General features: G+C 35.3%; 4 protein-coding genes across 7 annotated transcripts; 3 read left to right on the top strand and 1 right to left on the bottom strand.

The window, feature by feature from the left end:
• Positions 1 to 1388: 1388 nt before the first annotated feature.
• Positions 1389 to 6587, top strand: LOC102615912 (probable LRR receptor-like serine/threonine-protein kinase At5g48740). Of its 3 annotated transcripts, none has more exons than XM_052438692.1 (16): positions 1389 to 1889; positions 2160 to 2700; positions 2792 to 3243; positions 3340 to 3457; positions 3550 to 3618; positions 3707 to 3775; positions 3854 to 3922; positions 4065 to 4136; positions 4247 to 4315; positions 4393 to 4637; positions 4731 to 4924; positions 5091 to 5217; positions 5319 to 5387; positions 5620 to 5809; positions 5900 to 6032; positions 6132 to 6587. In XM_052438692.1, the coding sequence occupies exons 1-16, from the start codon at positions 1814 to 1816 to the stop codon at positions 6348 to 6350; spliced, it is 2712 nt and encodes a 903-aa protein (XP_052294652.1). In that variant the 5' UTR covers positions 1389 to 1813; the 3' UTR covers positions 6351 to 6587. The 3 variants fall into 3 exon arrangements, with proteins under 3 accessions (XP_052294652.1, XP_006479279.2, XP_006479278.2); XM_006479216.4 differs by having other exon boundaries at positions 1390 to 1889; positions 4725 to 4924; XM_006479215.4 differs by having other exon boundaries at positions 1390 to 1889; positions 4719 to 4924.
• A 287-nt stretch (positions 6588 to 6874) lies between these two features.
• On the bottom strand, positions 6875 to 10171 carry LOC102615609 (uncharacterized). Its single transcript, XM_006479214.4, has 10 exons — positions 9799 to 10171; positions 9366 to 9701; positions 9186 to 9258; positions 8927 to 9039; positions 8463 to 8547; positions 8202 to 8274; positions 7655 to 7710; positions 7481 to 7546; positions 7199 to 7264; positions 6875 to 7123 (listed from the first exon to the last, which is right to left on the bottom strand). Exons 1-10 carry the CDS (start codon positions 9996 to 9998, stop codon positions 7043 to 7045), a joined length of 1149 nt encoding a protein of 382 aa, XP_006479277.2. The 5' UTR covers positions 9999 to 10171; the 3' UTR covers positions 6875 to 7042.
• A 4690-nt stretch (positions 10172 to 14861) lies between these two features.
• On the top strand, positions 14862 to 18368 carry LOC102615326 (uncharacterized). Its single transcript, XM_006479213.4, has 3 exons — positions 14862 to 15748; positions 16092 to 17371; positions 18086 to 18368. Exons 1-2 carry the CDS (start codon positions 15169 to 15171, stop codon positions 17309 to 17311), a joined length of 1800 nt encoding a protein of 599 aa, XP_006479276.2. The 5' UTR covers positions 14862 to 15168; the 3' UTR covers positions 17312 to 17371; positions 18086 to 18368.
• A 1576-nt stretch (positions 18369 to 19944) lies between these two features.
• LOC102614841 (phosphatidylinositol/phosphatidylcholine transfer protein SFH9) lies at positions 19945 to 25257 on the top strand. Of its 2 annotated transcripts, none has more exons than XM_052437829.1 (16): positions 19945 to 20405; positions 20611 to 20657; positions 20767 to 21067; positions 21529 to 21628; positions 21891 to 22157; positions 22254 to 22331; positions 22425 to 22526; positions 22608 to 22657; positions 22753 to 22852; positions 22975 to 23064; positions 23151 to 23243; positions 23770 to 23866; positions 24053 to 24447; positions 24553 to 24627; positions 24739 to 24900; positions 24983 to 25257. In XM_052437829.1, the coding sequence occupies exons 1-15, from the start codon at positions 20389 to 20391 to the stop codon at positions 24796 to 24798; spliced, it is 1872 nt and encodes a 623-aa protein (XP_052293789.1). In that variant the 5' UTR covers positions 19945 to 20388; the 3' UTR covers positions 24799 to 24900; positions 24983 to 25257. The 2 variants fall into 2 exon arrangements, with proteins under 2 accessions (XP_052293789.1, XP_052293790.1); XM_052437830.1 differs by having other exon boundaries at positions 19946 to 20405; positions 20770 to 21067.
• The last annotated feature ends 777 nt before the right edge of the window (positions 25258 to 26034 follow it).

The following is a 26034-nucleotide window of genomic DNA, read 5'->3' as shown; positions in this document are numbered from 1 at the left end:
AACTTCGAAAGGCTTTAGTTATCTCGTATGATCATACAAGATACATGATTCTTCCACAACTGTTGGATAAAAATCCAACAGTTGTGCAAATAAAATAATTTTATTATCTTATATTTTTACAATCGTTAAATTTTTATCAAAAAATTAATAAAAAATCTTATTTTTTACATAATTACGTAAGATAACAATCTCCACTTGAAAATCTGATTCATCCTTAATAGAGAAATCATAAATCATCATACAATGATAACGACGTTGACATGCATGGGACTCTGAGTCTCCAAGATACAACTACAAGATTTGCCATGCTGTGTGTCTTTGCTGCAGACAACCAATGAGAAATGAATAAATAAATACAGTTTCAAAATCTAAAACACCAAACTATGCATGGTTCAAAAATTTCTGACCACAACACAACCATTTTAATCGATATTATGATTTATAAATACTTGCCTAACCCCAGAGCCACACTTAGTAGCCCCATAAGCACACACAAGTATGAATGGAATGAAGCAAACGAATACTAATATTTTTAAATAAATAAATGAGTCACATGGTATAAACTTTATATATATATATATATATATCACGTCTAACTAATCCCTGTCAGTTTCCACTTAAGGCTTCTCAAATGAGTGGCAGTGCAATGTGAAAATCAATTAGAAACAAACAGAAATAAACTGAAAAAAAATTGTCAAAAAAGGAAATTACCAAACAATACAACCTGTAGTCTGTAGGCTCTAGCCTCTAGCAATTTGGGCCATGAGCTTGATTTGATGTTGTTCCCCGAATTTTAATTAATTAATGCCTTAAAATTTTGTCTTTCTAGGATGCCATCAAGCATTTTTTTTTTTTTTGAAAAGAAACTTCTATTAATTTAGAGGAGATTCAACAAACAAAAGTGACCTGATCAACATTTCTCTTTCCTCACTGTTAGTTTTATTTGTTTTTCTTTTCAGAGTGTACCGTTAGTTGAACAAAAAGGCGAATTTGTCATAATTCATGCATGAAAAGTGAAGGTCATTCGGTGCATCTGAGTGTGGAAAATTATTGGAAAAAAAAGTCATCAAAGTAGCTTTGCGTTGCTTTACTTTGCATAAAAGAAATATGACAACGACGAAATTGAAACTGAAAGCAATGCCAAAGAGAGAACTGGAAATACATCATTGCGTTGATTCCGGCTCCATTAAGCACCCTCTACTAATCCAACCAATTATGTATCGTTGATCTTCCATAATTAAAAACTAAGGACATCAGCATACACGGCTCTCAAGTAACACGACATTTAACATTTAACGCATCACCTGTTGGTTATTAATAACACGTTCATTTAATCTAATGGCAATTTAATTCTCTTCCCACCCACGTCAATGGTGATTAACACATTAATGATAGATAAATAGGACTTTTAACAGCTGTGTTCTTCTCTGTTCTTGATGCTTTTCAACCACTGCCACTACTGCACTACTGTTGCAGCAGTATAATGTACAATGACAGCAAACAATCATCGCATTACTTAGAAATCATAATCATCAATTCCACTCTCGCCATGCCTTAATCATTAATCCTTTCTTTTCTAATTTTACCGTTACATTCGCTCTTTTCTTTTTACTTATTGTCATACCGACTTCTCATCAACTTGTCATCCCCATAGAAAAAAAAAAAAAAATCCCACTTCCCATCTTACTCTCGTTTTAGCATTTTCCTTTTGACGGATGTGTTCCGTTTAATGCCTTTTTAATGCAGCTGTTTCTTTGAATAAATAGGTCTTCATCAGTTTGTTGAGATATATTTTCAGGCGGGTTCTGTTTCTATGGCCCTGAAGTGCTTCTGGGTGGGCTTCATTCTGTTTTGTGGCTTTTGGCTAGTTGCTTTCTGTGATCAAGATGGTATGTGCAGTTTGTTTACCCTTTTTTGTCTTCTATTAGTGTTTAATGTCTGTTGCGTAAAGATAATGAAGCTACGAATGCATGCAATTTAAAAGCTAACTAAAACAAATGAGAACCATCAATTTAGTGTACATCCACATTAAAACAAAATCAGGTTCCATGCTTCAAATTTCCATTTCACATTATCAAAAGCAATAAGCTATCAGCTGATGAGTAGAAGAGATGGTTTGGACTTCAGACATTTCTTTGTTTGATGTGTGTATGTCGCAGGTTTCTTGAGTCTATCTTGTGGTGGAACTGCAAACTTTGTTGATTCATCCAACATTTCATGGACCTCGGACCGTGAATACATTAACACAGGCAACACAACTACTATTGATTACGTCGATGGCACCTCATCAACTCGTGCCGCGGTTCGATTTTTCCCAGATTCTCAAGGCCGAACATGTTATAGGCTGCCTGTCAAGAATGTGTCCTCATTGGTTCTTGTTAGAGCCAAATTTTTGTACAAGAACTACGATGGACTAAATAAACCTCCGTCATTCTCTGTCTCTCTTGGGACAGCTGTCACCAGTGCTATAATCCTTGCCTCCGATGATCCACGGATTGAAGAGTTTGTGTGGCCAACTATTAAGGACACGATCTTGTTTTGTCTTCACCGAGTTCCAGATGGTGGATCGCCTGTTATATCTTCACTTGAAATCCGTCCACTTCCGCAAGGAGCTTACCGTAATGGCACGGGAGATTCCCCAAATAAGTTGCTTAGGAAGAGATATCGCATCAACAGTGGTTACACCAATGGCTCTATCAGGTAATAACTTTTGAGTTTTAATCACCCTTTCCGCACATAATGCTTGAAAGAATATTGTGTAAGTTATTCTGATCACTTTGAGTTTAAACAGGTACCCTTCGGATCCATATGATCGGATATGGGATGCTGATGAGGACTACGCACCATTTCATGTGTCAACAGGGTTCAATCTCTTAGTCGGCTTCAGTTCCTCAAGTATTCAAGAGAGTCCTCCAGCTGCTGTTCTTCAAACTGCGAGAGTTCTGGCACGAAGAGATGTGATGACTTACAACTTTCCTGTAGATACTCTTGCGGATTACTACATTGTCCTCTATTTTGCCGGGATTCTTCCTGTCTCACCTACCTTTGAAGTACTAATAAATGGAGATATTGCAGAATCAAATTATACAGTGAGAAGCTCAGAAGCAGGTGCCCTATATTTTACATGGAAGGGAATAAAGAGTTTGAACATCACAATTAAGAGTATCAAGTTCTACCCTCAGGTCAATGCACTTGAGGTATATGAAATTCTTGATATTCCACCAGAAACGTCCTCAACAACAGGTATCATGCCATTTCCTTTAGGTAGTGCAGACTTGATTATTTTATCCAACTGGACTGAACTGACCTCATTCACTCGTTCATCTTGATCTGTTGCAGTTTCTGCACTTCAGGTTATTGAGCAGTCTACTGGTTTAGATTTGGGATGGCAGGATGATCCATGCTCTCCCAAATCATGGGATCATGTTGGATGTGAAGGAAATCTTGTTACATCATTGTATGTACATAATAGTTTCTTTTGCTGGTTAATCTTATCTCAGGGTTTTTCCCAAAGATCTAATGATATGCACCTTATAAATCCCTGTGCAGGGAGCTTTCAGGCATCAATTTAAGGTCGATTAGTCCAACATTCGGTGACTTATTGGATCTTAAAACGCTGTAACCTCTTTTAACCTCATTAGACACCTGTGATTTTCATTTTATTTTCCATCTACTCGTTACTTATGCGTGGTGATTTATGCTACAGGGATTTGCACAACACATCACTAACTGGAGAGATACAGAATTTGGATAGCCTGCAGCATCTTGAGAAACTGTAATGGCGCAGAGAACTTATGGCCTATTTTTGTGTAATTAAATAGCTAGATAACCATTTTCTTACTGAAAATTGCAGGAACCTGAGTTTCAATCGGCTAACATCCTTTGGTTCCAGTCTGGGGAACTTGGATAGCCTCCAAGTTCTGTAAGTTTTAAATCTTCCCCTTTATTTTGGGATTCTTCCTTTTTGATTTTTTAGCATGCTTCATAAAAAGAAATATAATGGGTTCGGCATGTATTGACCCTATAGGTGACACTAAATTGGAATTTAATTCTTCAACATGTAGGGACTTGCAAAACAATAGTTTACAAGGAACATTGCCTGACGGCTTGGGAGATTTGGAGAACCTTCATCTATTGTAAGTGAGCCTATAATATTACATCAACCAGAAACTGAACAGATATGGTGCTTTTATTTGAATACAGTCATTTATCTCATTCACTAAGAATCCTTCTTCTGAATACTTAGGAATGTTGAAAACAATAAACTAGAGGGTACCATCCCTCAGTCTCTGAATAGGGACAGCTTGGAAGTTAGGTATGGAACTGATACGTTGAAACCCTTCATTGACCATCTTTCACATTGTAGCATTCTGATACATCAACTGTGTGCAGAACATCAGGGAATCTGTGCCTTTCCTTTTCAACAATGACGTGCAATGGCGTTTCATCTTCATCCAATCCTTCAATTCAGACACCGCAAGTTACTGTTGTCACCAACAAGAAGCACTCTAAGTCTGATCATATAGCAATTATACTTGGTGCAACTGGAGGAGCCTTATTTGTTTTGCTCCTGGTATCTCTAGCTGTATTCCTGTATGTGAGGAGAAGAGCAACTGATCAAGTCTCATACACAACAAGTATGTGAAATATCATATTGCTAAAGTCATGGTGCTTAATTTAGTGCTTCGTTCTTTAATGAAGATTATATCTTTCTTAAGCGGCAGCAACAGATATGCGAAACTGGAATGCAGCAAGAGTATTTTCTCACAAAGAAATTAAAGCAGCTACCAACAACTTGAAGGAGGTTATAGGCCGCGGAAGTTTTGGATCTGTTTACCTTGGAAAGCTTTCAGACGGCAAACAAGTAGCTGTGAAAGTGCGATTTGACCGAACTCAACTGGGTGCTGATTCTTTTATAAATGAGGTTCATTGTGAAATCCTCTTCCATTATTGTTTTTCCTCGGTGTGCATGTGTGTGTGCATGAGTTACCTGCATTTGTACTTCAAAGCTAAAAGGACTAATTCTTCCTTGCCTGTTAAACTTGAGTTAAGAGTGTGGGATTTGCTTCTTGTTCTTCCATTGCCTGTAGGTGCATCTCTTGTCACAAATTCGCCACCAAAATCTGGTATGTTTGGAAGGGTTTTGTTATGAGGCAAAGCAGCAAATACTAGTCTACGAGTATCTACCTGGCGGATCATTGGCTGATCACCTTTATGGTATGCTATGCATGCATTAATTATATGAAGAATTTTTATGGTATGCTATGCTATGACAAAAAAAAAGGGGGAAACGATTTTATTACTGATGTTTCATTCAGGTTCAAATAGTAAAAAATTTTCACTAAGCTGGGTTCGCAGACTTAAAATCGCTGTTGATGCTGCGAAAGGTATGTCCATTTATCCATTTCTGTGCATTTTCAACTGTAGGTATCTGTTAAAAATACATTATTAATCCTTATATAGGAAAGAAACTTGAAATCCAAGTTTCCTTGGTTACAACTTTTAGACCTGGTGGCTGAATGAGGCTTTACAGCACTTAGAAGATCGTTCTTTTCTTATCCAAACCATTATTGCCTAAGAGATCTACATTTCATTATTGAAATCTCAATCTTTTTGAAGGGCTGGATTATCTGCACAATGGAAGTGAACCACGAATCATACACCGTGACGTCAAATGCAGTAATATCCTGTTGGACAAGGATATGAATGCCAAGGTTTGTGACTTTGGACTCTCGAAACAAGTAATTCAGGCTGATGCAACTCATGTAACCACTGTTGTGAAAGGCACGGCCGGCTATCTCGATCCTGAGTAAGATTTTAGCAATTTAGCTTTTAGATTAAGGATGGCATGTATGGTAAATATGTTTGACTTGTTTTTTTGTCCATTTATTTTTGACAGGTACTACTCCACTCAACAGCTTACAGAGAAAAGTGATGTCTACAGCTTTGGTGTTGTTCTTTTGGAGCTCATTTGCGGGCGAGAGCCATTGAGTCACTCTGGAACTCCAGATTCCTTCAATTTGGTGTTATGGGTAATTGAACTTCTTCCATTTCCATCTGCTAGTTTATGGAGGTATGTTTGTACACCACACGCCATGAGTTTATGCCATCGTGTTCTGCTTCAACTGCAGGCCAAGCCCTACTTTCAGGCAGGTGAATTTGAGATTGTAGACGATAGCTTAAAAGGAAGCTTCGACGTGGAGAGTATGAAAAAGGCAGCCTTAATTGCAGTGAGATCTGTCGAAAGAGACGCGTCGCTGAGGCCAACTATTGCAGAGATATTGGCAGAGCTGAAAGAAGCCTACAGCATTCAGCTTTCATATCTTGCAGCTCATGGACATACAAGTTGATCTCCGGAAACAATACTTTCAAACAAAGGATACAACTCATATGAATCCTTTTTGCTCTGCGCCGTGGAGTATGCAAATACAAAAGTGGGAATTTGTAGTGTTCATGCTAAACATATTTTTCAGACGGGCTAGTATAAAGCCAATATATAGTAACTTATTCAGCACAAGATTATGTTCACGATCTGTTTATTATCAATATATGTGTATGTACTGTCAATAGCAAGCAGCATCTTTAAATTCAACGAGTATATCACTTGCAGCTTGCTTTTCACTTTCTGGTTGATTTCCAAATGCCAGGAAAATGCAATGCATAAGCAAGCTGAAATTCTTTTTTTCCCTCTCTTTAATTTGGTTCTGTTAATTTTCTCGGCCACCAATTCAAGAAATAACTATAATTTACAATCCCAAACTTGGCAATGTGATCAGATGTGCTGGCTATACACCGACTTTTTACAACATTAAATCTTATAATATATGAATCACTTTCACATTGTTTACAAGAGTAAAATTTACCCATAAAATAATTAAAACTGAAAATAAAAAATGCAGAGAGCAGGCAAGGATTGTTATTCAACAATGACTGTAACTACCATCCAAAATATAATTTAAAAGAAAAAAAATCTGGAATTTCCCTAGCTTACAGAATTGATAGCTTCTATTGAATCTTCGAGTTGAACACAGTTTGAGCAGGACTAAGTAGAGTAACGGTGTCGCAAGTAAAGGAATATCGCCGTTGAAGCAGCTACAGCATAAGGAAACACAGTCCAAATTCCCTGTATGTTTTTTAACATTAGATACCTGTATTTATAAAATCAGCACTGCTCGAGAATAGGAAACTTTTGTTTTACCACTACTGTTGCAACTGTAGCGAGGGCAAACACAGGGCGCTCCCTCAGTAGAAATCCAATCACCAACTGAACCCAGAGAACAAAAAGAACAAGGCAGCATTACAGCATTAGTCACCCAAGTAGTAAAACTTAAAGCAATGTTGATTAGCTAGATTGGAATATCACAACATATCATTATTTGAGATGTGCTTTTAAAATTGAATAAAGTAATAGAGTAAGTCCACGGCTGTCTGTACCCTCCATTTATCATCACTGCAAAATTTCCAACAGAATCAGACTTACCTGAATTGGAAGAGTGAGTAAACCACCACAACAAACTCCAGCAAAGAAGCAATCAGGAGGTATACCCTGCGTTCAAATTGAACTGTGTCAGTTCTTATCACCATGTTATACTTGCATCGCAAATCTGTCAATACTAGATTTTTAATTTTAATTAACAAAAAAATTACAACATACCATGGTCCCAGCTAGGAAAGCTGTTGGATTCCTCACTCCGAGGGAAAATCGTTCTACTGAAGATCATAATACACAAATAACACATAATTCAAAAAAAAATTAATAAGCAATTTTACGCATTACGCTCAATACTCCTTTAAAAAATATCTTTGCTGCCAAATAAGGGCACAACAATTCAACGTAAACCTTAAGACAATCTAAGAGAAGCAAGTTTAATATAACCAAAAAATCTCGGGATAATATCTCTGGCTCAATTCTAACAAAGGATAACTCAGATGGCAGTTACTCATTGCACTCTGTATAACAAACACACACAAGTAATCAAACCTTGTATGACACCATGGAGCTGAGAGATTATTAAGTGGATTTAGTTGGTACATTTCCACATTTAGCAAGAATAACCATGCCAACTTGCACAAAACTACTATGAATAGATATTTCAAATTTAAATGCAAGAAGTCAATGGCCATTTCGAGAGTCATATAGCAAAGTGTTAACATATTTATTTTCTAGGCACACACAAAATTGACAAGACTCTTTAACTCACCAAAGCCTATCAGATTGCCATACTTTTGCACAGACTGAGTGATGCTCAACGCCTTCTCTTTACTGATCCCTAACTTTAGTCATCATCCACATCAAGTCAACATATTAATCATTATCTTGCAATCACAAAGACAGATAATTGCATGTAACTACTTTTGGAAAAGCTGATATGACTATTTGGTAACTATTTGGAAAAGGAGGTAAGTATTTGCAAGTGCATTAGCACTGAAGAATCAGTTAAAACAAGGTGAACAGAACAAACCTTGGAACAAACATCATCGGATGCCCCGCTTTTAGTGAAAAGCTTGCCGAGGTAAAATGGTATCATATCACTAATACAAACTCCCCTGAAGATTCAAGTTGCCATGTTTAAAATGAAATTATTAATCTAAGAATAACCAAAGTTCCAATGCCAAAACAAGGAAAATAAAATGCAGAAAATCAATCATAACCTCATATAATTTCCATAAGCAATGTATCAAACACTTGCATTGGACACAACCTAACGAATCAAATATAATGTTTTAATGGCATCCAATGACCATACTGAACCTTAAATTGGCTCAAGATTTTCCTTCGAGCTTCACCTTCAACCATCAGGTGTAAGCCTCGAAAGCCAATAAAACCTTGACCTTGAACATAAAGTTATCACCATGGAAGGATCCATAAAGTGTATTAGAAATTAAATAAATAAAGAACAGTGGACTAGATTGTGCTACCACTAACCAGTATACCCACAGAACAGTGGACACAATGTATGGGGCATTTCTGGAGAAAGATTCAGCAAAAGACAGCCACGTGCCATCCAAAGTCAGCAATCGAGCTAAAGATATGCTTACCTACAATACAAGAAGCTCAGCTATTTAAGTTCAACCGAACTATAAACCTATTTAAAGCACCACCTAAATTTAACTGGAAGTCAAACAAACCCCAAAGATATAACCACCGCGTCAGCAAAACACAAGTACCAATACAAAGGACAGACCCAGATATTTAATGCCTCTTCACTAACGAAAAGTCCACTGCCAGCAGCCATAAGCAACCAAAAGTAAATCCATCTGCAAAATGCGGCATTTCAGGAGGGCACTTGCATTTCAGCAATTAATGTTTATGTTTCTATGAGTATTCACATAAACAAGTTATTGAGAGTGGAGCAACAGCATACCCTGGGGCATATTCTGGAAGTATGAACTTATATCCGAAGACCTTGAAACTAAAACCAGAAGGGGCTGCCATAGCTAAAGAGGATGATGATCCTTCAGCGAGGCGTTGAACTCCAAAAGATGTTCCAAGATTAGGCGGCTTGAGGCCAATAGATAAGAATGTGATGGTTGCAGCTACCCCAACAGCAATTGTTAATTTAGCCAGAAATGAACTCCCGAAACCAGAGGTTTCAACTGTTTTGTTCTTAAGTATCTCATCATTAGCACGCTGATCTTGTTCATCTGGGCTATCTTCAGGCACATAATTTTCATCACCCTCACTATTAAAGCTTCTAATCCTGATTATTATGTAACGTCAAATGCAAGAAATGTTCCCGAATAGAAAACTAAAGCCTCAAGCAGAACAGATTATATAGTGATCAAATAAATACTAACCTGAAAGTGGGTTGTTTGAAGAATTGAAAAGTGCAAAAATTTGTAATCTTTTCATAGAGAAACTCTCTGCTAGTGTTAGAGAAATTATTGAATGAGCACGAGTTTGGCGTGCGCTTTATAGGTGGAAGATTGGAGAGCTTTGGTGTTGGTTTCGCAGAGTTTAAGGGTTGCCCATGCGTTAAAATCGCAACTAAAGCCATATTTTGAAATTCGTGTCGGGTGACAGTGAGCAGGCTCACAGCTACGAACTCGACTCTGCTGCCTCTGCTGGTTTGGGGTTGGTTTTTAAGTACTCTCAGGATTTGTCCGGCCTTTGAGCATGAAGTGAGGACCAGGAGTTTTGTGTACACGTGGCTTGATGTGATGGTCTCTCAAGTCTCAAGATACGAGATTCGCTTATTTCATCTCGGGAGATTCTCGTATAAATGAATAAGAATAGATATGGGTGCCGTTGGCAGGTCGGATTTTGTCAATAGAACATTAATTTATATTCGATTACTGATGATACGGATTATAAATTTTTAATTCAAATTATGAATTAATACAATTTAATCTAATTTTAATTTATGCGTTTGTGGATTGGATGAGGATTTAGTTCAATATATATCAAATTTATTATTTTACATATTGGTTTGCGGATTAAAATTTATAATTATATCCAATCTACGAAATAATTAAATAAAGATTTAATATAAAAATAATTTATTATTATTAAATTTAAAATTAAATAACATTTAAATATTTAATAGAAATCATTTTAATTATTTTGTATTTTATTAGGTTAATACATGACTAATATTAAATATTAGGTAGCAATTTTGATAAGCTCTTTTATTTTATGATAAAATATTATATTAACAAATCTAATTGCGTTATTTTAACTCATAATAATACTGAGTAATGTTTTACTAACACATGATTGTTCCTACATGCGGCTATAGTATTAAAGTAACTCCGCCCATTGAGAGTTACTGTTCCCTCATTTTTTAAATATTTGGTTAAGAATGTAAAAAACCATCTCTCTCCCTTCTTGCTTGTGTGTGTTTGTTACATTGTTGAAGACTTAAAACTATGATTTGCAGTGAATCTGAACAAAGGAGGGGCTATATAAAAGCTCAGCAGTAAAAGATTAATGATGACAAATCAAGGTAATGATCTTTGCCTCTTTTCTCTTAAATATAAATTTAAATAAATATACAAAGATCATGAGTTCACGTCTAAAATAAGTTAACACGTCACACCATAGTTCTACGAAAGTTTACAAAACACAACCATCAACATCTTGTACCAAAAATATCAATTTAGAAACATCAACGGTTTATTCATCGTTAAAAATTATATAAAAAAAAAAATCTACCGGCAACATGGATCGCGCTAAAGATACATCACAGCACCCTTGCACCTTCTAGAAGTGTTTATAATATTCCAATAAAAATAAAAAAGGCTAAATAATTCTTTCAAAATAATGTAAGTGGATTTTTAAATGAAACGCGACGAGGGCCACCAGTATGATATACCATCGGATCATGTGTTTGTTCTGTGAATTTTCTAATAGCTGGACCAAGATAATTCAAAGATGATGATCGATAATAAGCATTTTAAATTGAGAAAACGGGAAAAAAAAGGAGAAGTTAAGATTATGATCAGGGCCGGCTTTAACCAATTGGGGGCTTTAGGCGAAATTTTATTTTAGGCATTCTGATGTTAAAATATCAACTCTCACAAGAATATTAAATAGCTCAAGAAACTCTCACAACAACATCAAGTAGCTCAAAATTCAACAATATTCAACAATATCTTGAATTACAACAATTATTAACAAGATCTATAAAAAATAAAAAAATAATAGTTGGAAAAATATCTATTTATTTTTACATGAATATTAACTAACTTTGTCTTCCACAAATTCCAGCTCCTTAAGATGCTCTAAAACTTCATCAGCCATAACCGTAATCATCCCGTGAACTTTAAATCATTGCTCTTACCTGTTATGATCCTGATGTATATTTTTTAGTTGACATGCTTTTCAAATTAAAAAAAAAATAATTAAACAAACAATTTTTTTTCTAATTATTCAAGCCAAAATCAATACAAAAAATAAAAATTAAATTAAATTTAAAAAGGATAAGAGCAGTAATAAAAAAATATAGAAAAAATAGAAGGAAAATTATCAGCCATATACCCTTAAATGACACTAGTATCAAACGTGCTACAACACTTTTCAAGTGTATCACTCGTATACTCTAAGTTGACAAAACACTTCTACCGTCCACCAATCCGTTAACTGCTGTTTGCGAGCGCTGACATCATAAGGGTAATCTAGTATTTTTAAAAAAACGACATGTCATCCCATTTACCTAGTAAAAAACGACATGTCATCCCATTTACCTAGTAAAAAACGACATGTCATATGATATATTTTGATAAAAATGACATGTCATCCCATTTATCGGATAATTATTAATAGTTGCTAAAAAAAACTACTTTACAACCGAATCTACTCCTCTAAAATTTAACCTAAATTATTGACGATCTACTCCTCCAAGCTCCAACTTGAATTTTTTATGGTATAATATGTATAATTGTAAATAATATGTTGTTAATAATTTTTTATGGTATAAGATGAATATTTTTTATGGATAATTGTTAATAATATGTACCATTAATAATTCATATTTTTTTAATCAAAAAATGTATTGTTTAGAACAAAATAATAAAAATAATGTATTGAAAATTTACATTAATTTTCAAGGCAAATTTGTCTTTTTACCTCATTTTGAGTTTAAAGGGTAAAATAGTTATTTTGCTCAAATTATGTTAAGTTCTTAACGGTAGTAAACGAAAAGGTGGACGCCATAACTCTTTTGTCAACTTAGGGTATACGAGTGATATAAGCGAAAAATGTTGTAGCACATTTAATACTTGTGTCATTTAAAGGTAATGGCTGATAATTTCCCAAAATAGAATGATAGCACCTGTAATTGAGTCAATTGACTAGTTGAGATGAGGATGATGATGGCAATGAATTTTGTAGAGAAAGAGAAGAGAGCACAAAAATTTTTTGTTGAAAGTAGTTTTGATTCAATGTGTATCGGTTTATAGATAATGATTTTTAAATATATTTTAATAGAATACTAAAAGTTAGTTCTAAAAATATAACGTTACTAATTTTAATAAGAGTTCTTTTTGGAAAGGGAAAGCATTGATTTTTTTTTGGAAAATAGTAAAAGAAAATGAAGAAGTAACGTTCAAAATAATTATTATACCATACAAATATATTTTATATTTAAGGTAAAGATTATCAAATAAGAGAGATAATTATGAATGAGAGTAATGATAGGGTAAAGGCTAAAAATTAGGTTTTTTTTACTGTACAAAAAACATATATACGTAACTTAATTTTTTTTAATCTTAAAAAAATTAATTATATTGATTAATAAATAGATATCCAAAAATTAGGGTCTTCCTAAATACGGAGTTCTAGGCAACTGCCTAGTTCGCCTAGCACTAAAGCTGCCACTGATTATGATAAATGACGCATAAAAAAATTGCAACATAACAACAAATTTCAAATAATCATTTATAGAGTTATTATATAATGTAAATTTCCATATTAATTAAAAAAATGGATTAACGATTCTTTGCAAAGAGGTTAAAAGATAAAATATAGTTGTTTATCAAAATATTTTTAAGTGCGGACAATGGAATTAGATACTTTTCAATTATGTGTGTGTGTGTATTCGAGAGAATAAAAAATTAAGTAAAGTGATTCACATGAATAAGTTATTTGATTTTGCAATTACAAAGTTTTTTTTTTTTTTGAACTGAACTGATAATGATGTCAAAATATACTAAAACCGGCAGAAAAAAGAAATGGAGAGACTAAGACCTAGGGATGGCAATGGGCACCGCCCGCAGCGGGTTTGCCATTACCAAACCCAAACCCGCACAAAATTTAAATTACCAAACCCACCCGCAACCCGCAGCGGGTTTTAATTTTTGTACAAAAACCCACCCGCAGCGGGTTTTAACAATTACCAAACCCGCAATGGTATCCGGCGAATTTTTTGCGGGTTTCCGTATTTAAAATCACAAATGTTTAATATATAAATTTATAATAATAACCTCAAATTCCATATAACATACTTAATTTTATATTTAAATAATGTAAATGAAAAATTAAAATTTCCACATCAATTCAACACAAATTCTCAAATTTAAGTATAAATTACACAAATCCATTTAAAAAACACAAACTAGTATCTAAAAATAATAATTACATTTCATATTATCATTTAAAACAAGCTCCAAGAGAAGATATTCATTTCATTCACCACCATAAGCACCCATCCAACACAATGCCTATAATAATAATTAAGATTAATATTTTCAAATACTAATTCGAAGGAAAATGCCTTTAGTTTTCTTTAGATTATGACTTTAGAATAGGATATAGGCCACATACACACATACACAACTTTGAACCTTTGGCTATTTGGTAATTTAATTAATGATATTATTTTCTTTATACATTTTTAGATTAAAATTAAATTAAAAATATTTGAAAAAAATATTGCAGGTTTGGTGGATATCCATGCGGGTATCCACCGGATATAAGGTTAATACCAAACCCACCCGCATCCATGTGCGAGTTTTAATTTATAATACTAAACCCGCCCGCAACGGGTAAAATTACCCGCAACGGGCGGGTTTTGGCGGGTGGGTTTGGGCGGGTTTGCGGGTTTGCGGGTACAATTGCCATCCCTACTAGTAAGACCACATTCAAAACGACAGCGTTCATCGAACAACTTTTTAAAACCGAAAAGGCAGTGGAATCTAGAAATTGGAAAAGACGGTTAGTTTTAGCAATTTGGTAAATATCCGCTCATAAACCGCCAGCGGCCAGCCGGTCACGCACTTTGATTTTCAAAAACCCGCGAAACGACTGTCGTTTTTGTCCCTGACACTGGCACAGTAACCGCCTAACAGGTAACACTAATACCTAAGCCAGATTGGCGCTACGCCTAAGCTCCATTATTTGCCCACGTGGATGAGGGAATCTTATTATTGAAAAAAATATACAAAAAAAAAAGAGTGCTGTTGATAACTATCAACAACTTTATAAGCAATTCCAATTCAACTGTACAATCAGGGATTTTCCGCTGCCTTTGTCACTAATTGGCCTTATGATCCTTTTTTTGGCAAATTATCTTTTCTACATGATCTCAGTGTTTTTGAATTTTTACAGCTGTTTCAATAAAATTTGCGTGCTAACTTGGTCTCGTTTCATGGTTGGTTGTCTGCAGAATTTGAATATTCTTCGTGGGTATTTGAATTTAGTTTCTGAAACTCATTTTCTTTTCAAAGCTAATGGCTTTTAACACAGTTCGCTCATGGACGATTTGGAGTCTTACAGGAGCTTTTATTGACCTTGCTATTGCTTATTTTTTGCTTTGTGCATCAGCTTTTGTATTTTTCCCGCACAAGTTTTGTAATCTATTAGGACTATACTTGCCATGTCCTTGTAATGGGGTTTTTGGGTACCGGAATACTTGTTTATGTTGGCATAAACTACTTATCGATTTGCCTAGAAGAAACATTTTGTATGTCCAAACGATGATCAAGAGTAAATTCCCTTTTGATTTGATTTGGTTTCATTATCAACCTTGCAATTCGGATAGGGTGCTGTGTTCATGTAGAATATGTGACCATGGGGTTCTTGAATTGGAGAATGAAGCGTGTTCTAGTTCATTTTCGGGCCCAAAATTTCAAAACTTGGCTGATAGGGAAAGTGGGTTTGATGCCAGGGGAAAAAAAGTTATGAAGCAAAGGTATGGAACTCGTCGAAGGAGGAGATCATCCCTTGCATACGGAAAATCATCCTCTATGCAACCAGTTGTTGCAGGTGCTTCCAGTTCAACTTATAATGGGATTGATGGTCTTCGGGGTGGTAAGAATTGTACCCGAAACTGATTTAGTTTAAAGTTCAACTACCTATTTTAGCTGAAATTTTATGCTGTTACTCATATGTGATAAATTATATGTCAAAAGATTTTGAGTGCATAATTCGGACCTGGTTGAAATTGAAACATTGTTTAAAGTTTTTTTTTTCTAGTTGTAGAAAATTTTGCCAGAGCCTGGAAGGTTAATATTTTTGTATGTTGTAAAGGTTGGAAAAAAAAAATGAATTGATGTTGGATTTTGTTAGAGTTTGATTATTTTCACTTATTTTTTTCTCAATTTCAAGTGTTGTGTTGAAATGAATACTGTTGTTCGTGGTCTTTCAATTTCAGATGACAGGAATGCTGCAATTGGTCTTGATCTGGGTGAAAGAAAGTGGGTTAGTTTTGAACAGAGTGGAGTATATGGGAAGACTAAGGTCGAGCACAATGATTCATTGTTGTCCGAAACATTAATATGCAATGCTCGAGAGAACTTAGGGAAACCTGGAAATGAAGAAAATATGATCAGAAATTTGGAAGAAGCACTTCAAGAGGAGAAAAATGCATGTGCTGCTGTTCAATTAGAGTTAGAGAAAGAGAGAGCTGCTGCTGCATCCGCCGCTGATGAAGCCATGGCCATGATATTGCGTCTTCAAGCTGATAAAGCAGCAATAGAAATGGAAGCGAGGCAGTACCAGAGAATGATAGAAGAACAATTTGCTTATGAGGAAGAAGAGATGGAAATTCTGAAAGAGATCCTTGTTAGGAGGGAGAGGGAAAATCATTTTCTGGAGAAAGAAGTTGAAGCTTATAGGCAGCTGAAATCTTTAAGGAACGGGCAGACAGAAATTGATTTGAGTTATATGATCAGTGATTTGGGACAAAAGCCTGTACATTCACCTCATCCAAAAGATGACCCCTCGTGGGTGCAGCAGGAGATCAGGGAAAGTACGTCCACTAAGAGTGCAAACTGGCCTCCAACATATGAGGCTTCATCTATTGAGGTGACATCGGAGGCATTCCAAGCTTGCGGTGGGGTTGAGGAAAGTCCTTCATGTTGTGGAGAAAAGCTCGAGAAAGATAGGAATTATAAAGCTGAAGTACATGATAATCTTCACGGTTCCATACTTGATTCAGAGCCAATTATATATGATGTTCATGTCATTGATGATAAAACCGAATCTCAGAGGGAGGAAAAGGGAAAAGCTAGTGGACTATCAAATTGTGTAGTTACTGATTTTGGAGTCTCAAGTGGTGAGTTGCTAAGTGATAGTTCAAGTACAAGCATGGGACAGAGTAATCAGATCAATGGAAGAAACAGTTCTGAAATGAAAAATTGGGTTCCAGAATTAGGAAACTCACAAAGTAAAAACTTCCCCATTGACTCCACTAGTAGTGCTTCACCTGCAGCCAGTAGTGAAAGCTTAAAGATAGACACTGAGGTTGAATTGCTCAGAGAAATGCTGAGAATAGTGGAAGTAGGAAAAGACAAATTGAGTTTTTCTGCAGAGCAAAGGGAAAGTATCAATTCCCAGTTGAAACTTGTGGAAGATATGTTAAACCGGCTTTGAGAGGTTCAGCAGCTAAAAGAGCCTGTTGGGCGGGCTTCTTTACCCCCTTCATCTTCTAAGGTAATGACATGAGAGTTCAACCTTTTGCAATCTACATTTTTTATCATGTGCTTGCTTCTGAGTCACAGCTGTCTGCATATTTTTATATTAAATAATTAGAACAGAGTTATTGATATTGATCTTAGATACAGGATTTCTAAGACTTTGAATGGTTTATACTATTAAGGTCTAGATAAAACTGCTCTTATCAGAGTGGGTGCCCTCTAAGTTGAAATATTTATCTGTAAAGTTATAGGTTGCTAGGATTCTGATTGTTAATCGAGGTATGAATGATGCATTTTATAATCCTGAATCCATCTACCAATGAGTAGAGAGTAATTTGATTCAGACTGCTTGCCAATTGCTTGTGTCAAGTAAATAATTAATTGCAAATGATTTGATAGAGATATTAACCCATACTGGGATGAAAGATTGAAAATTGGTGTGTTAAGGCAAAGTTGTTGAAACTAAGGTGAAATTCGGTTACTGTTCATGTGTAGCTGCATGATTCTGAATCCAGTCGTTAATCTTTTCCCTTCTGTCTGAGGCACATATGTATCTTTACAAAATCTGAGAAGATCACTTCGACTTCCTTGATAAATCTCATTATCATAACCAAATGTGGGGGATTTTTAAATTTGTTCATATTATATTTGCTCTTGAAGCCTTCATTGGCTATGCTATATTCCTGTAATAGCACATTGGTGATCCCTGTGCCATGCTCTAAATTTTCAGGTGAGCCTGACTAAAAGACGCAGCCGAAGTATGTCTCCTAAATCATGTGCAGAAGTTATCAACGTTGGAAGAATCGTCACCTGCGCTTGAAGTTTCAAATCCTTCATGATGACAACAGTTGGACAATTTTTGATGTAGATACTGTAAATTCCACTGCAGTTAGCTGTTGTATACTTGCTGTCGAAGTTTCCCTACCATGTATCTTTTTGAGTGTGTTAAGTTATGAATAGCTTTTGGTTTTGTTTTTCAAAAATTAATTGCATATTTCAATTAATTCGATAAATCGACGGATAACCCAGGAAAATGGAAAAATAAAAATAAAAACAATATTTAAGAAACACCAAAAAAGATAAAAGAAAAAAATTGGGCTCGGTTTGATTCTACTTTCGCTGTCCAAGAGGCAAGCTAAAAAAGTTGGGCTCCGCTTGATTTTACTTTAGCTGCAAAAATCAATAGGCAAGCTATCAAAGTGTGGATTGTGTATATCAACAATCAAAAGCCCATTAATTTTTTTTTTCTTGACAACAGCAACGATGACGAAGTTTTGTCATTCTACTTTTGGTACTAAATTAAAAAATAATTCGAAAATGCTCCCTCCCTGCCCCAAAAACAAAATCAAATTTCTGAGGGCACACATATACGCATCTATTTCTCCGAAAGTTTTAGTCTGTATTGAAACGGGTTGTCGAGTCTCAAAATACGTCTAGTATTTTTAAAAAAACGTTGAATGTAAATTTAATTTCTTTTAATTTATGTGAAATAGTAATTTCGACAATAATTAAAAAAAAAATGTTTTCCTCGGCAGAATCAACAAAAATGATAAATAAATAAAAATTCAAGCAATAATCATTGGGATGAACACAGTGTTTTCTGCCACCAAAACAAGCGACACAAACCAACGAGAGTACGCCATCATCGCCGTCACTTCAGCATATGCTTGATTGCCTCTTGGAACTTTTTAAACATTTTAACGTTAACGAAAAACTAGTATCCCATGGGCCATCGTTACGTGCCTGCACGCCAACGCCCATGATGATGGTAATAAGCGCACGTGCTCAACCTCCCTGTCTTTTTTTAAAGGTCAAAAGTGTCGCTAACTCATCATCACCTCCACTGCCACACGGCACAACTCAAGTGGTCAGTGACGGTGACCATACCACCTTTGTTTTTTGTCTGCATTTCTCTCTTTCCCTTTTTCTGAATATAACTTTCTCAAAACGACATCAATTTTGGGATCACTGTTAATAATAATGTCAAATCATACTTTTTTTTTTTCATTCCTTCATAAATTTTGTATCTCAACTTTATATAATTATATTATAACATTATATCTAAAATTCATTGATACCATGGGTGATGATTACCTGTGAGTTGACTTCTGATTTAAAAATAAATAGTTTAAGGTAATTTAACAATAAAAAAATCAATAGATTCAACCTAACATCATAAATTTATAATGTAGTTATAAATTATGTAAATCTGAAAATTTTATTTAAATTTCATTTAAAATTACATGTATGTGATTTTTTTTAAGTTTTAAATGAATTAATTATATCATTCTATTATACGGTATTCATCCACTTAATGATTGTCAAATCATTAAAACATAAAATTTAAAAATAAATTTTGGGATGTATAATGCTATGCTGCTCTTCTGTATAATGGAAGGTCGACTAAGTTTAGTCACTAGCAATTACTGAAAAGTCAGCATTGTATAATATTTAAAAAGTTTATGGAAAAAAAGAAATTAATTAGCGAAAAGAAAAGTAATTACGACAATTAAAAAATTCTTACCGCGAAAAAAAGGTCAAAAGTTTGACTTTAAAAAGGAATTGGATTCGTTCGTTGGTTGGCTGCGTACGCGTAGCGCAAAGCCGCAAACAGTATCATCATGGGGAGCCAACTAATTGGCCAAGAGCCTCTGTGATCCGTTACCAAACGGCAACTCGAAAACCCGCCTGAAACAAACAGAGCAACAAAAGATAAACCAAAACTGCAGCCGCCACCTCATATGACGACGGAGCTCCCAACCTTTAACGACAATGAGCCCCTTTCACCCTCTCGTTACCTGAAAGCTACGCCGTCAGCTCAAAACAAACAAAAAAGAAAAAATAATTGTTAAAAAACACTTTTAAATTAATATTATTTTGTAAATTTTTTATTACAAGTTTGTTAAAAGGAAATCGTAATTTGAAAGCAACGGCAACTCCTTTTCAGAGGCGAGAGAGAGGGAGCATATACATATACGTTCATGATTTGTACGTGAATCTGAAGAGAGCCGAATCGCGTGATTTTGTGACTGAATGTCAGTTGATTGGAGGTTGTTTTGATCATCGCTCAATTTGGAATATCGTTCTTTGATAATTATGCGAACTGGTGTCGCTTTATTGGTCAATTCCGTCGTTTTCTCTTTAGGAAAAAAAAAAGAAAAGAAAAACATCTTGCAGATCTTGAAGATCTCTCTTGTTTGTTAACTTATAACTGTTTCAGAGATTTCAAAGATTTACTTGTCTTGTTCGGTACAGGTACAATCTAGGATTCAAATCATATCCACAATTAGAAACAATGCCAGGTATATTTTTATTTATGAAAAATCTGAATTTACATTTTAAGCCTTTATGTTCGCATTTATGTGAAATACAATATCTCTTAAAAGTAAAACTAACAGTTGCTTGTTTTAGCAGAGGTGATTTCAGTTGAAGAGAATGAGAGGTTAAGAAGCACTGATTTTGAGATCTGTGAAGAGGAGAAACGGAGAAGTAGGAGCAGGTATCTGAGCAAGAAAGCCATGAGTGCTTCAACGAGGTTAACGCACAGTCTGAGGAGGCGCGGCCGGCGCGTTTCCGATAGTAGGTGTGCTCCGATTTCGATTGAGGATGTGAGGGATGCTGCGGAGGAAAAGGCTGTGAATGGATTTCGAAATGCATTGATCGCTCGGGACATGCTTCCCTCTCGCCATGATGATTACCACACTATGTTGAGGTAAAAATTTCGATTTCATTGTTCTGTTCTGTATTGCATCAATCTGATTCGCGTACATATAATTTGCTGTAGTAATGCCGTGTATTTGCTGAATGTGAGACAGTCAGATCGGTCAATTAAAATGCACTATTGATTTTGTTGGATCGAAGTTGTTTCCAATATTAGCATGCTAGCTTATCGATCTAGAGACAAATTCAAAATACTATAATAATAGATTTTATTCTGTTCATCCTATGGATTATTCAAATTACTCGTGCCAGTCATGCTGTCATGACCTCCTAAAGGTGTAAACTATGTAAAAGAACAGCGGCAACACTCTACTATCAGCATCGTTCTCAATTTTGCTCTTCCAACCATCTTCATGATATTGAAACATTCGTTTATGAATGTATGCTTTTAGAATTTGCTTCCTTTCTTTAATTATTCCACTAAATTGCAGAAACTGGGATTTCTTGCTGCAGATTTTTGAAGGCTAGGAAGTTTGACATTGACAAAACTTTCCAGATGTGGGTAGAAATGCTCAACTGGAGGAAAGAGAATGGAGTTGATACTATTATGCAGGTAAACAGTGCTTTTTCTTTCATATGTTGATAACTTGGATGAAATCCTTCCATTTCAAGTATATTGAGATAATGAACTGATAGGGACCAAGCATTAGCTGATATAGGGGCCAATTGACAATGGAGGCTTCTAGTCTCGGTTGGATTTAAACTTGTAGTAGTTATTGGAATTTGTATTAGGCTTAACATTCCAGTCTATAGTTGTGATTTAATTTAGTTTTTACTATCTAACGGATACTTCTATATGATGGTGCAATTTTCAGGATTTTGTATATGAAGAATATGATGAAGTTCAGAGTTGTTATCCTCATGGTTACCATGGTGTAGATAAAGAAGGTCGACCTGTATATATTGAGAGACTTGGGCAAATTGACCCCAGCAAGCTGATGAGTTGCACCACAGTGGAACGGTTTCTAAAATATCATGTCCAGGGGTTTGAGAAGACATTTTCTGAGAAGTTCCCTGCATGTTCTATTGCGGCCAAGAGACACATTGATTCTACAATAACCATATTGGATGTTCAGGGAGTGGTAATTTTAAAAATGCCTGCTACAGTCTCTTGAAGTTCTGCTTATCATATACAACTGATACATAATTATCTCTTGTCATTTTTCCGGATTATGCAGAACTGGATGAGCTTCGGCAAGGTTGCCCATGATCTTGTGATGCGCATACAGAAAATTGATGGTGACAACTATCCTGAGGTAGGTTAATTTTTATAATAAACAATATACAAAACGGTTGTTGCATAAATTTATTGATCATTGCTGAAATAAGCTCATTCTCTTTCACAACAGATATTACATCAGATGTTCATTGTTAATGCTGGCAGTGGATTCAAACTTGTGTGGAACACAGCAAAAGGCTTTTTAGACCCAAAAACAACCGCAAAGATACAGGTGAATTAATAATGAGTCGTACATTTCTTCTGCATTCTGGAGGCTATATAAATTAACCAGAAATGTTCTGCTAATTTACAGGTTTTAGGCTACAAATTCCATGATAAATTGTTGGAGGTTATAGACTCGAGGTTGGGATTTTTAACTCATACGCTGCAATATTTTATTATTGCTTGGGTTCCTTTGTGACTTCAACACATTTATTTTGAAATTCTACATTGGACAGTCAATTGCCAGATTTTCTTGGTGGAACTTGCTCCTGTCCAAATGAAGGCGGGTGCCTTAAATCTAACAAGGGACCTTGGAGTGATCCAGGAATAATGAAAGTATGACTTCATAGTACTCCCAAAAAGAAAAAAAAATTGTCACATGTATGCTTCGGTATTCTTTTTTTAGTCTTTAAAAATGTCTAAAAAACTTATAACCCTTTTGTATCTACTGTCTAAAGCTGGTTCATGCTGGCAATGCAATGTGCTCATGGAAAACAAAGCGTTCTTCTGATTTTGATGACTTAGAAATCAAATTATTCTCTTCTAAGGTATGTTGTTGATTTATGAACTATTCTTGTTATATTGCTTATATTCTACTATGTATTTTGTCAACAGTCCATGCTTCCCTATGCAGGTTGCTAATAGTGAAAAATCCTCTGCCGATTCTACTCTAGATGTGAGGTCAAATACTTCAGGCTTCATAAAATTAGTGCCACTTAATGACAATGTAAGTTTCCTGGACATGGTGTTCTTTTTCCTCCCTGGTTTCAACTTAATTATTTTTTCCCTTCCACTTTTGCTATAATGGATTTAATCTTAGTTCTTTTTTCCCTTCAATTTATCGACATGATATTCTGTTATAATGGTTTACCATAAACTACAAAATTTCACTTGTAAAATTAAATGTTTTCTCAATAAATCATTTTCTGGAATCATATAAATTAACACGTGTTAACAAGAAAAAGGGGTGAAAAAAGGTTCTTGAAAGCATGGAATGTATAAAGTGATAAAAATAATGACAACATGTTAAATGACGCACGACTTTTCTCCAGATTCTTGTAGTTCATCATTTAAAAATTTGTCCTTTTCCTTTCTCACTTTGGCTGCTATATGATAGGTAGGATCACAGAATATGTGTTGATATTCATCAACATACGGACTTAGCTGTGCTTGTAATATTTGAATATTATATGTACCCAATGAAAAAATATTCTTCATTCTATGTGACTTTTGCTTGCATACATATTTCTCAGGGAAGGATGAGTGAACCTACTTCCACCAGCAGTGTGGCTGAACAAACTGATGTTGCAGGAGTTCATGAAGCTATTTCAACTAATAGATTTCCGCACGGTATCATTTCTTCTATTAAACTTAGCTCCCGTATCAGTGATTAAATTATATCAATGATGTACTCCATTACATCAACGATGTACTTCATTATTAACTTTTTTCTCTATCTACTGCTTTTCATCTGGGGCTTATTTCTCATTGAATATAGCAAGCTTTTACATGTTACACGTTTGGTGCTTCTGACAGATAATTTAACCTCTGAAAATACTCAAAGAAGGCCACTGAAGAAGTTCATTCCCCGTCTAATGAGTGTACTAGTTCACTTTGTTCTTAATTTGTTAGCATGTGTACTTCTGTTCCCATGGTTGAAAGGACTTTTTGTAGCGCAACATTCATGCAAAAAACTAGAAAACCAGACAAAATCCCCTTTGCCTTGTACAAGCTCTCAAGAGCAGAGCATTTCACAAGCAGTGGAGAATCAGTCATTCCATCCATGCTGGGAGAGGCTGCAGCGTTTGGAAGAATTGGTAACTGATCTGGTTAATAAACCTAAAAGAATTCCTCCAGAGAAAGAAGACATGCTTCTTGAATCATTGAGTCGCATTAAATCCATAGAACATGACTTACAGAGGACAAAAAAAGTAAGTTCCTTCTTCTTTTCATTTGTGCTTTATGCAGCGTGCTTCTTTAACTTCAAAAATCTTGGAATAATCAGTATTTAAGTATTTATGCTCAAAATTTTCTAGGCACTGCTTGCTACCGCATCAAAACAAGTGGAGCTTGCTGAATCATTGGAACAATTAAAGGAGAACAGCATACCGGCAAGTTTATAACTCACTCAATAAAGAACTTGCTATGTTCTTGTAGTTAGAGTGACGATTTTCATTACCACAAGACATTCACATTCTGAAGTATTAACATTTTTTGGGCAGGTGGCGAGCGCATGTTGGCCAAGGAACCGTAGACCTCTCAGTCTTACCCCTGGAAGATGAGCCTCATTATTTTAAAACACAGATTTATAAATTATAGATTCTCAACAATGCTGTAACTGCCAATTTGGAATTTACTTGCCATCTTCGGTGCGGTTGTTCAAGGTGGTTAACTTTTCCACGTTTCATTGATGAAAGATCACCTTGTTCTTCTTGTCATTATCTCATCTCACTTTCTTTTCCATAGGTTCTTTTAATTGCAACCGCTGGTGCTGAACCAGTGAAGAAAAGAAGCTCTTGCTGGGAACGCAGGTCTTTAGAGATAATTTAGCTGTTAAAAGTTATGTAACATCTGTAAAATTCTTCTCATTTCTGTACATATTATACTCTCTTCTTTTGTTTTCCTTTTTGCTTTCTGTCATCCGTAAAATAAATTGTGAAACTTATTAACGTTGAAGGTGAAAACCATCTATTTTTGGTGTGTAAGCAGAATGCAGTTCAGAAGACCACTTTTTTTTTTTTTTTCAAAACAATTAAGCTGTGGTTTTAAACAGTCGTACTTCTTTGTATCGGTACCATTTGATCTCTATGTTGGACGCGTGAGATGTTCCAGGGATCAAACATTTTCTTCCGAGGTAATTAACAATCTAAAACTACAGATAGGGGTTATAGGGTCCCATACATGGAAGAAATACTAGATTTTGGCCATCTTCTGATTCAAGATCAATAGCTTCATGGATTGGATTGGTGTCCACGAGTATATTGCACTAAACAAAATCCATATAATAAATCGTACAATATGCAAGAATAATCGAAACACCTAAATGCAATTATCACCGGTATGTATGTGTGTGTGTGTGTGTGTGTGTGTGTGAGTGTGTGTATTCTTTTACCCGTCAGATCAATGCTAACATTTTTGGTACTCCAACAAGATGGACAAGCTCAGGAAAGACGCGTGCATTTGGCCTAACTTTTATCCATCGCTGCTTGCCCGCTCGGAAATTATAAAGAAACCGGTACAGCCAAGTCGTATAGTTGTGAGTGGATGCTCCGCGATTCTACGACAGTGGATGAGGATGATGAAGTGGGAGTCAAGTTGGCAGCACCGCAGAGTCAAAGAGAGAACGGTACAGTAAGACCAAAAACAGAGAAGAGGAAGATTGATGTGGCAGATGAGTAGAATTACGGATTTGGATGATCATTGATGCTCACAGAAAGAAAATTATTTCTGCTATATACTCCAACAACAAAACAGAGAAAAAAAAAAAAAAAAAAGACAACAAAAATAAACAAATAAAT

This window comes from Citrus sinensis, chromosome 3 (genome assembly GCF_022201045.2).
Source record: "Citrus sinensis cultivar Valencia sweet orange chromosome 3, DVS_A1.0, whole genome shotgun sequence".
NCBI lineage: Eukaryota > Viridiplantae > Streptophyta > Magnoliopsida > Sapindales > Rutaceae > Citrus > Citrus sinensis.
The sequence above is the reverse complement of the archived record's forward strand: the minus strand, read 5'-3'. Positions and strand labels throughout refer to the sequence as shown.

Coding starts and splice junctions, on each gene's coding strand:
- LOC102614841 (XM_052437829.1), top strand. Junction 20,658..20,766: donor ACAATTAGAAACAATGCCAG/GTATATTTTTAT, acceptor TGCTTGTTTTAG/CAGAGGTGATTTCAGTTGAA. Junction 23,065..23,150: donor TCAAATTATTCTCTTCTAAG/GTATGTTGTTGA, acceptor TTCCCTATGCAG/GTTGCTAATAGTGAAAAATC.
- LOC102615326 (XM_006479213.4), top strand. CDS start 15,169: ATGGCTTTTAACACAGTTCGCTCATGGACGATTTGGAGTCTTACAGGA. Junction 15,749..16,091: donor GATTGATGGTCTTCGGGGTG/GTAAGAATTGTA, acceptor TTTCAATTTCAG/ATGACAGGAATGCTGCAATT.
- LOC102615912 (XM_006479215.4), top strand. CDS start 1,814: ATGGCCCTGAAGTGCTTCTGGGTGGGCTTCATTCTGTTTTGTGGCTTT. Junction 3,619..3,706: donor TTATTGGATCTTAAAACGCT/GTAACCTCTTTT, acceptor TTTATGCTACAG/GGATTTGCACAACACATCAC. Junction 3,923..4,064: donor TTGGATAGCCTCCAAGTTCT/GTAAGTTTTAAA, acceptor TTCAACATGTAG/GGACTTGCAAAACAATAGTT.
- LOC102615609 (XM_006479214.4), bottom strand. CDS start 9,998: ATGGCTTTAGTTGCGATTTTAACGCATGGGCAACCCTTAAACTCTGCG. Junction 7,265..7,480: donor TACTCACTCTTCCAATTCAG/GTAAGTCTGATT, acceptor CTCTGGGTTCAG/TTGGTGATTGGATTTCTACT. Junction 7,124..7,198: donor CTACAGTTGCAACAGTAGTG/GTAAAACAAAAG, acceptor AAAAACATACAG/GGAATTTGGACTGTGTTTCC.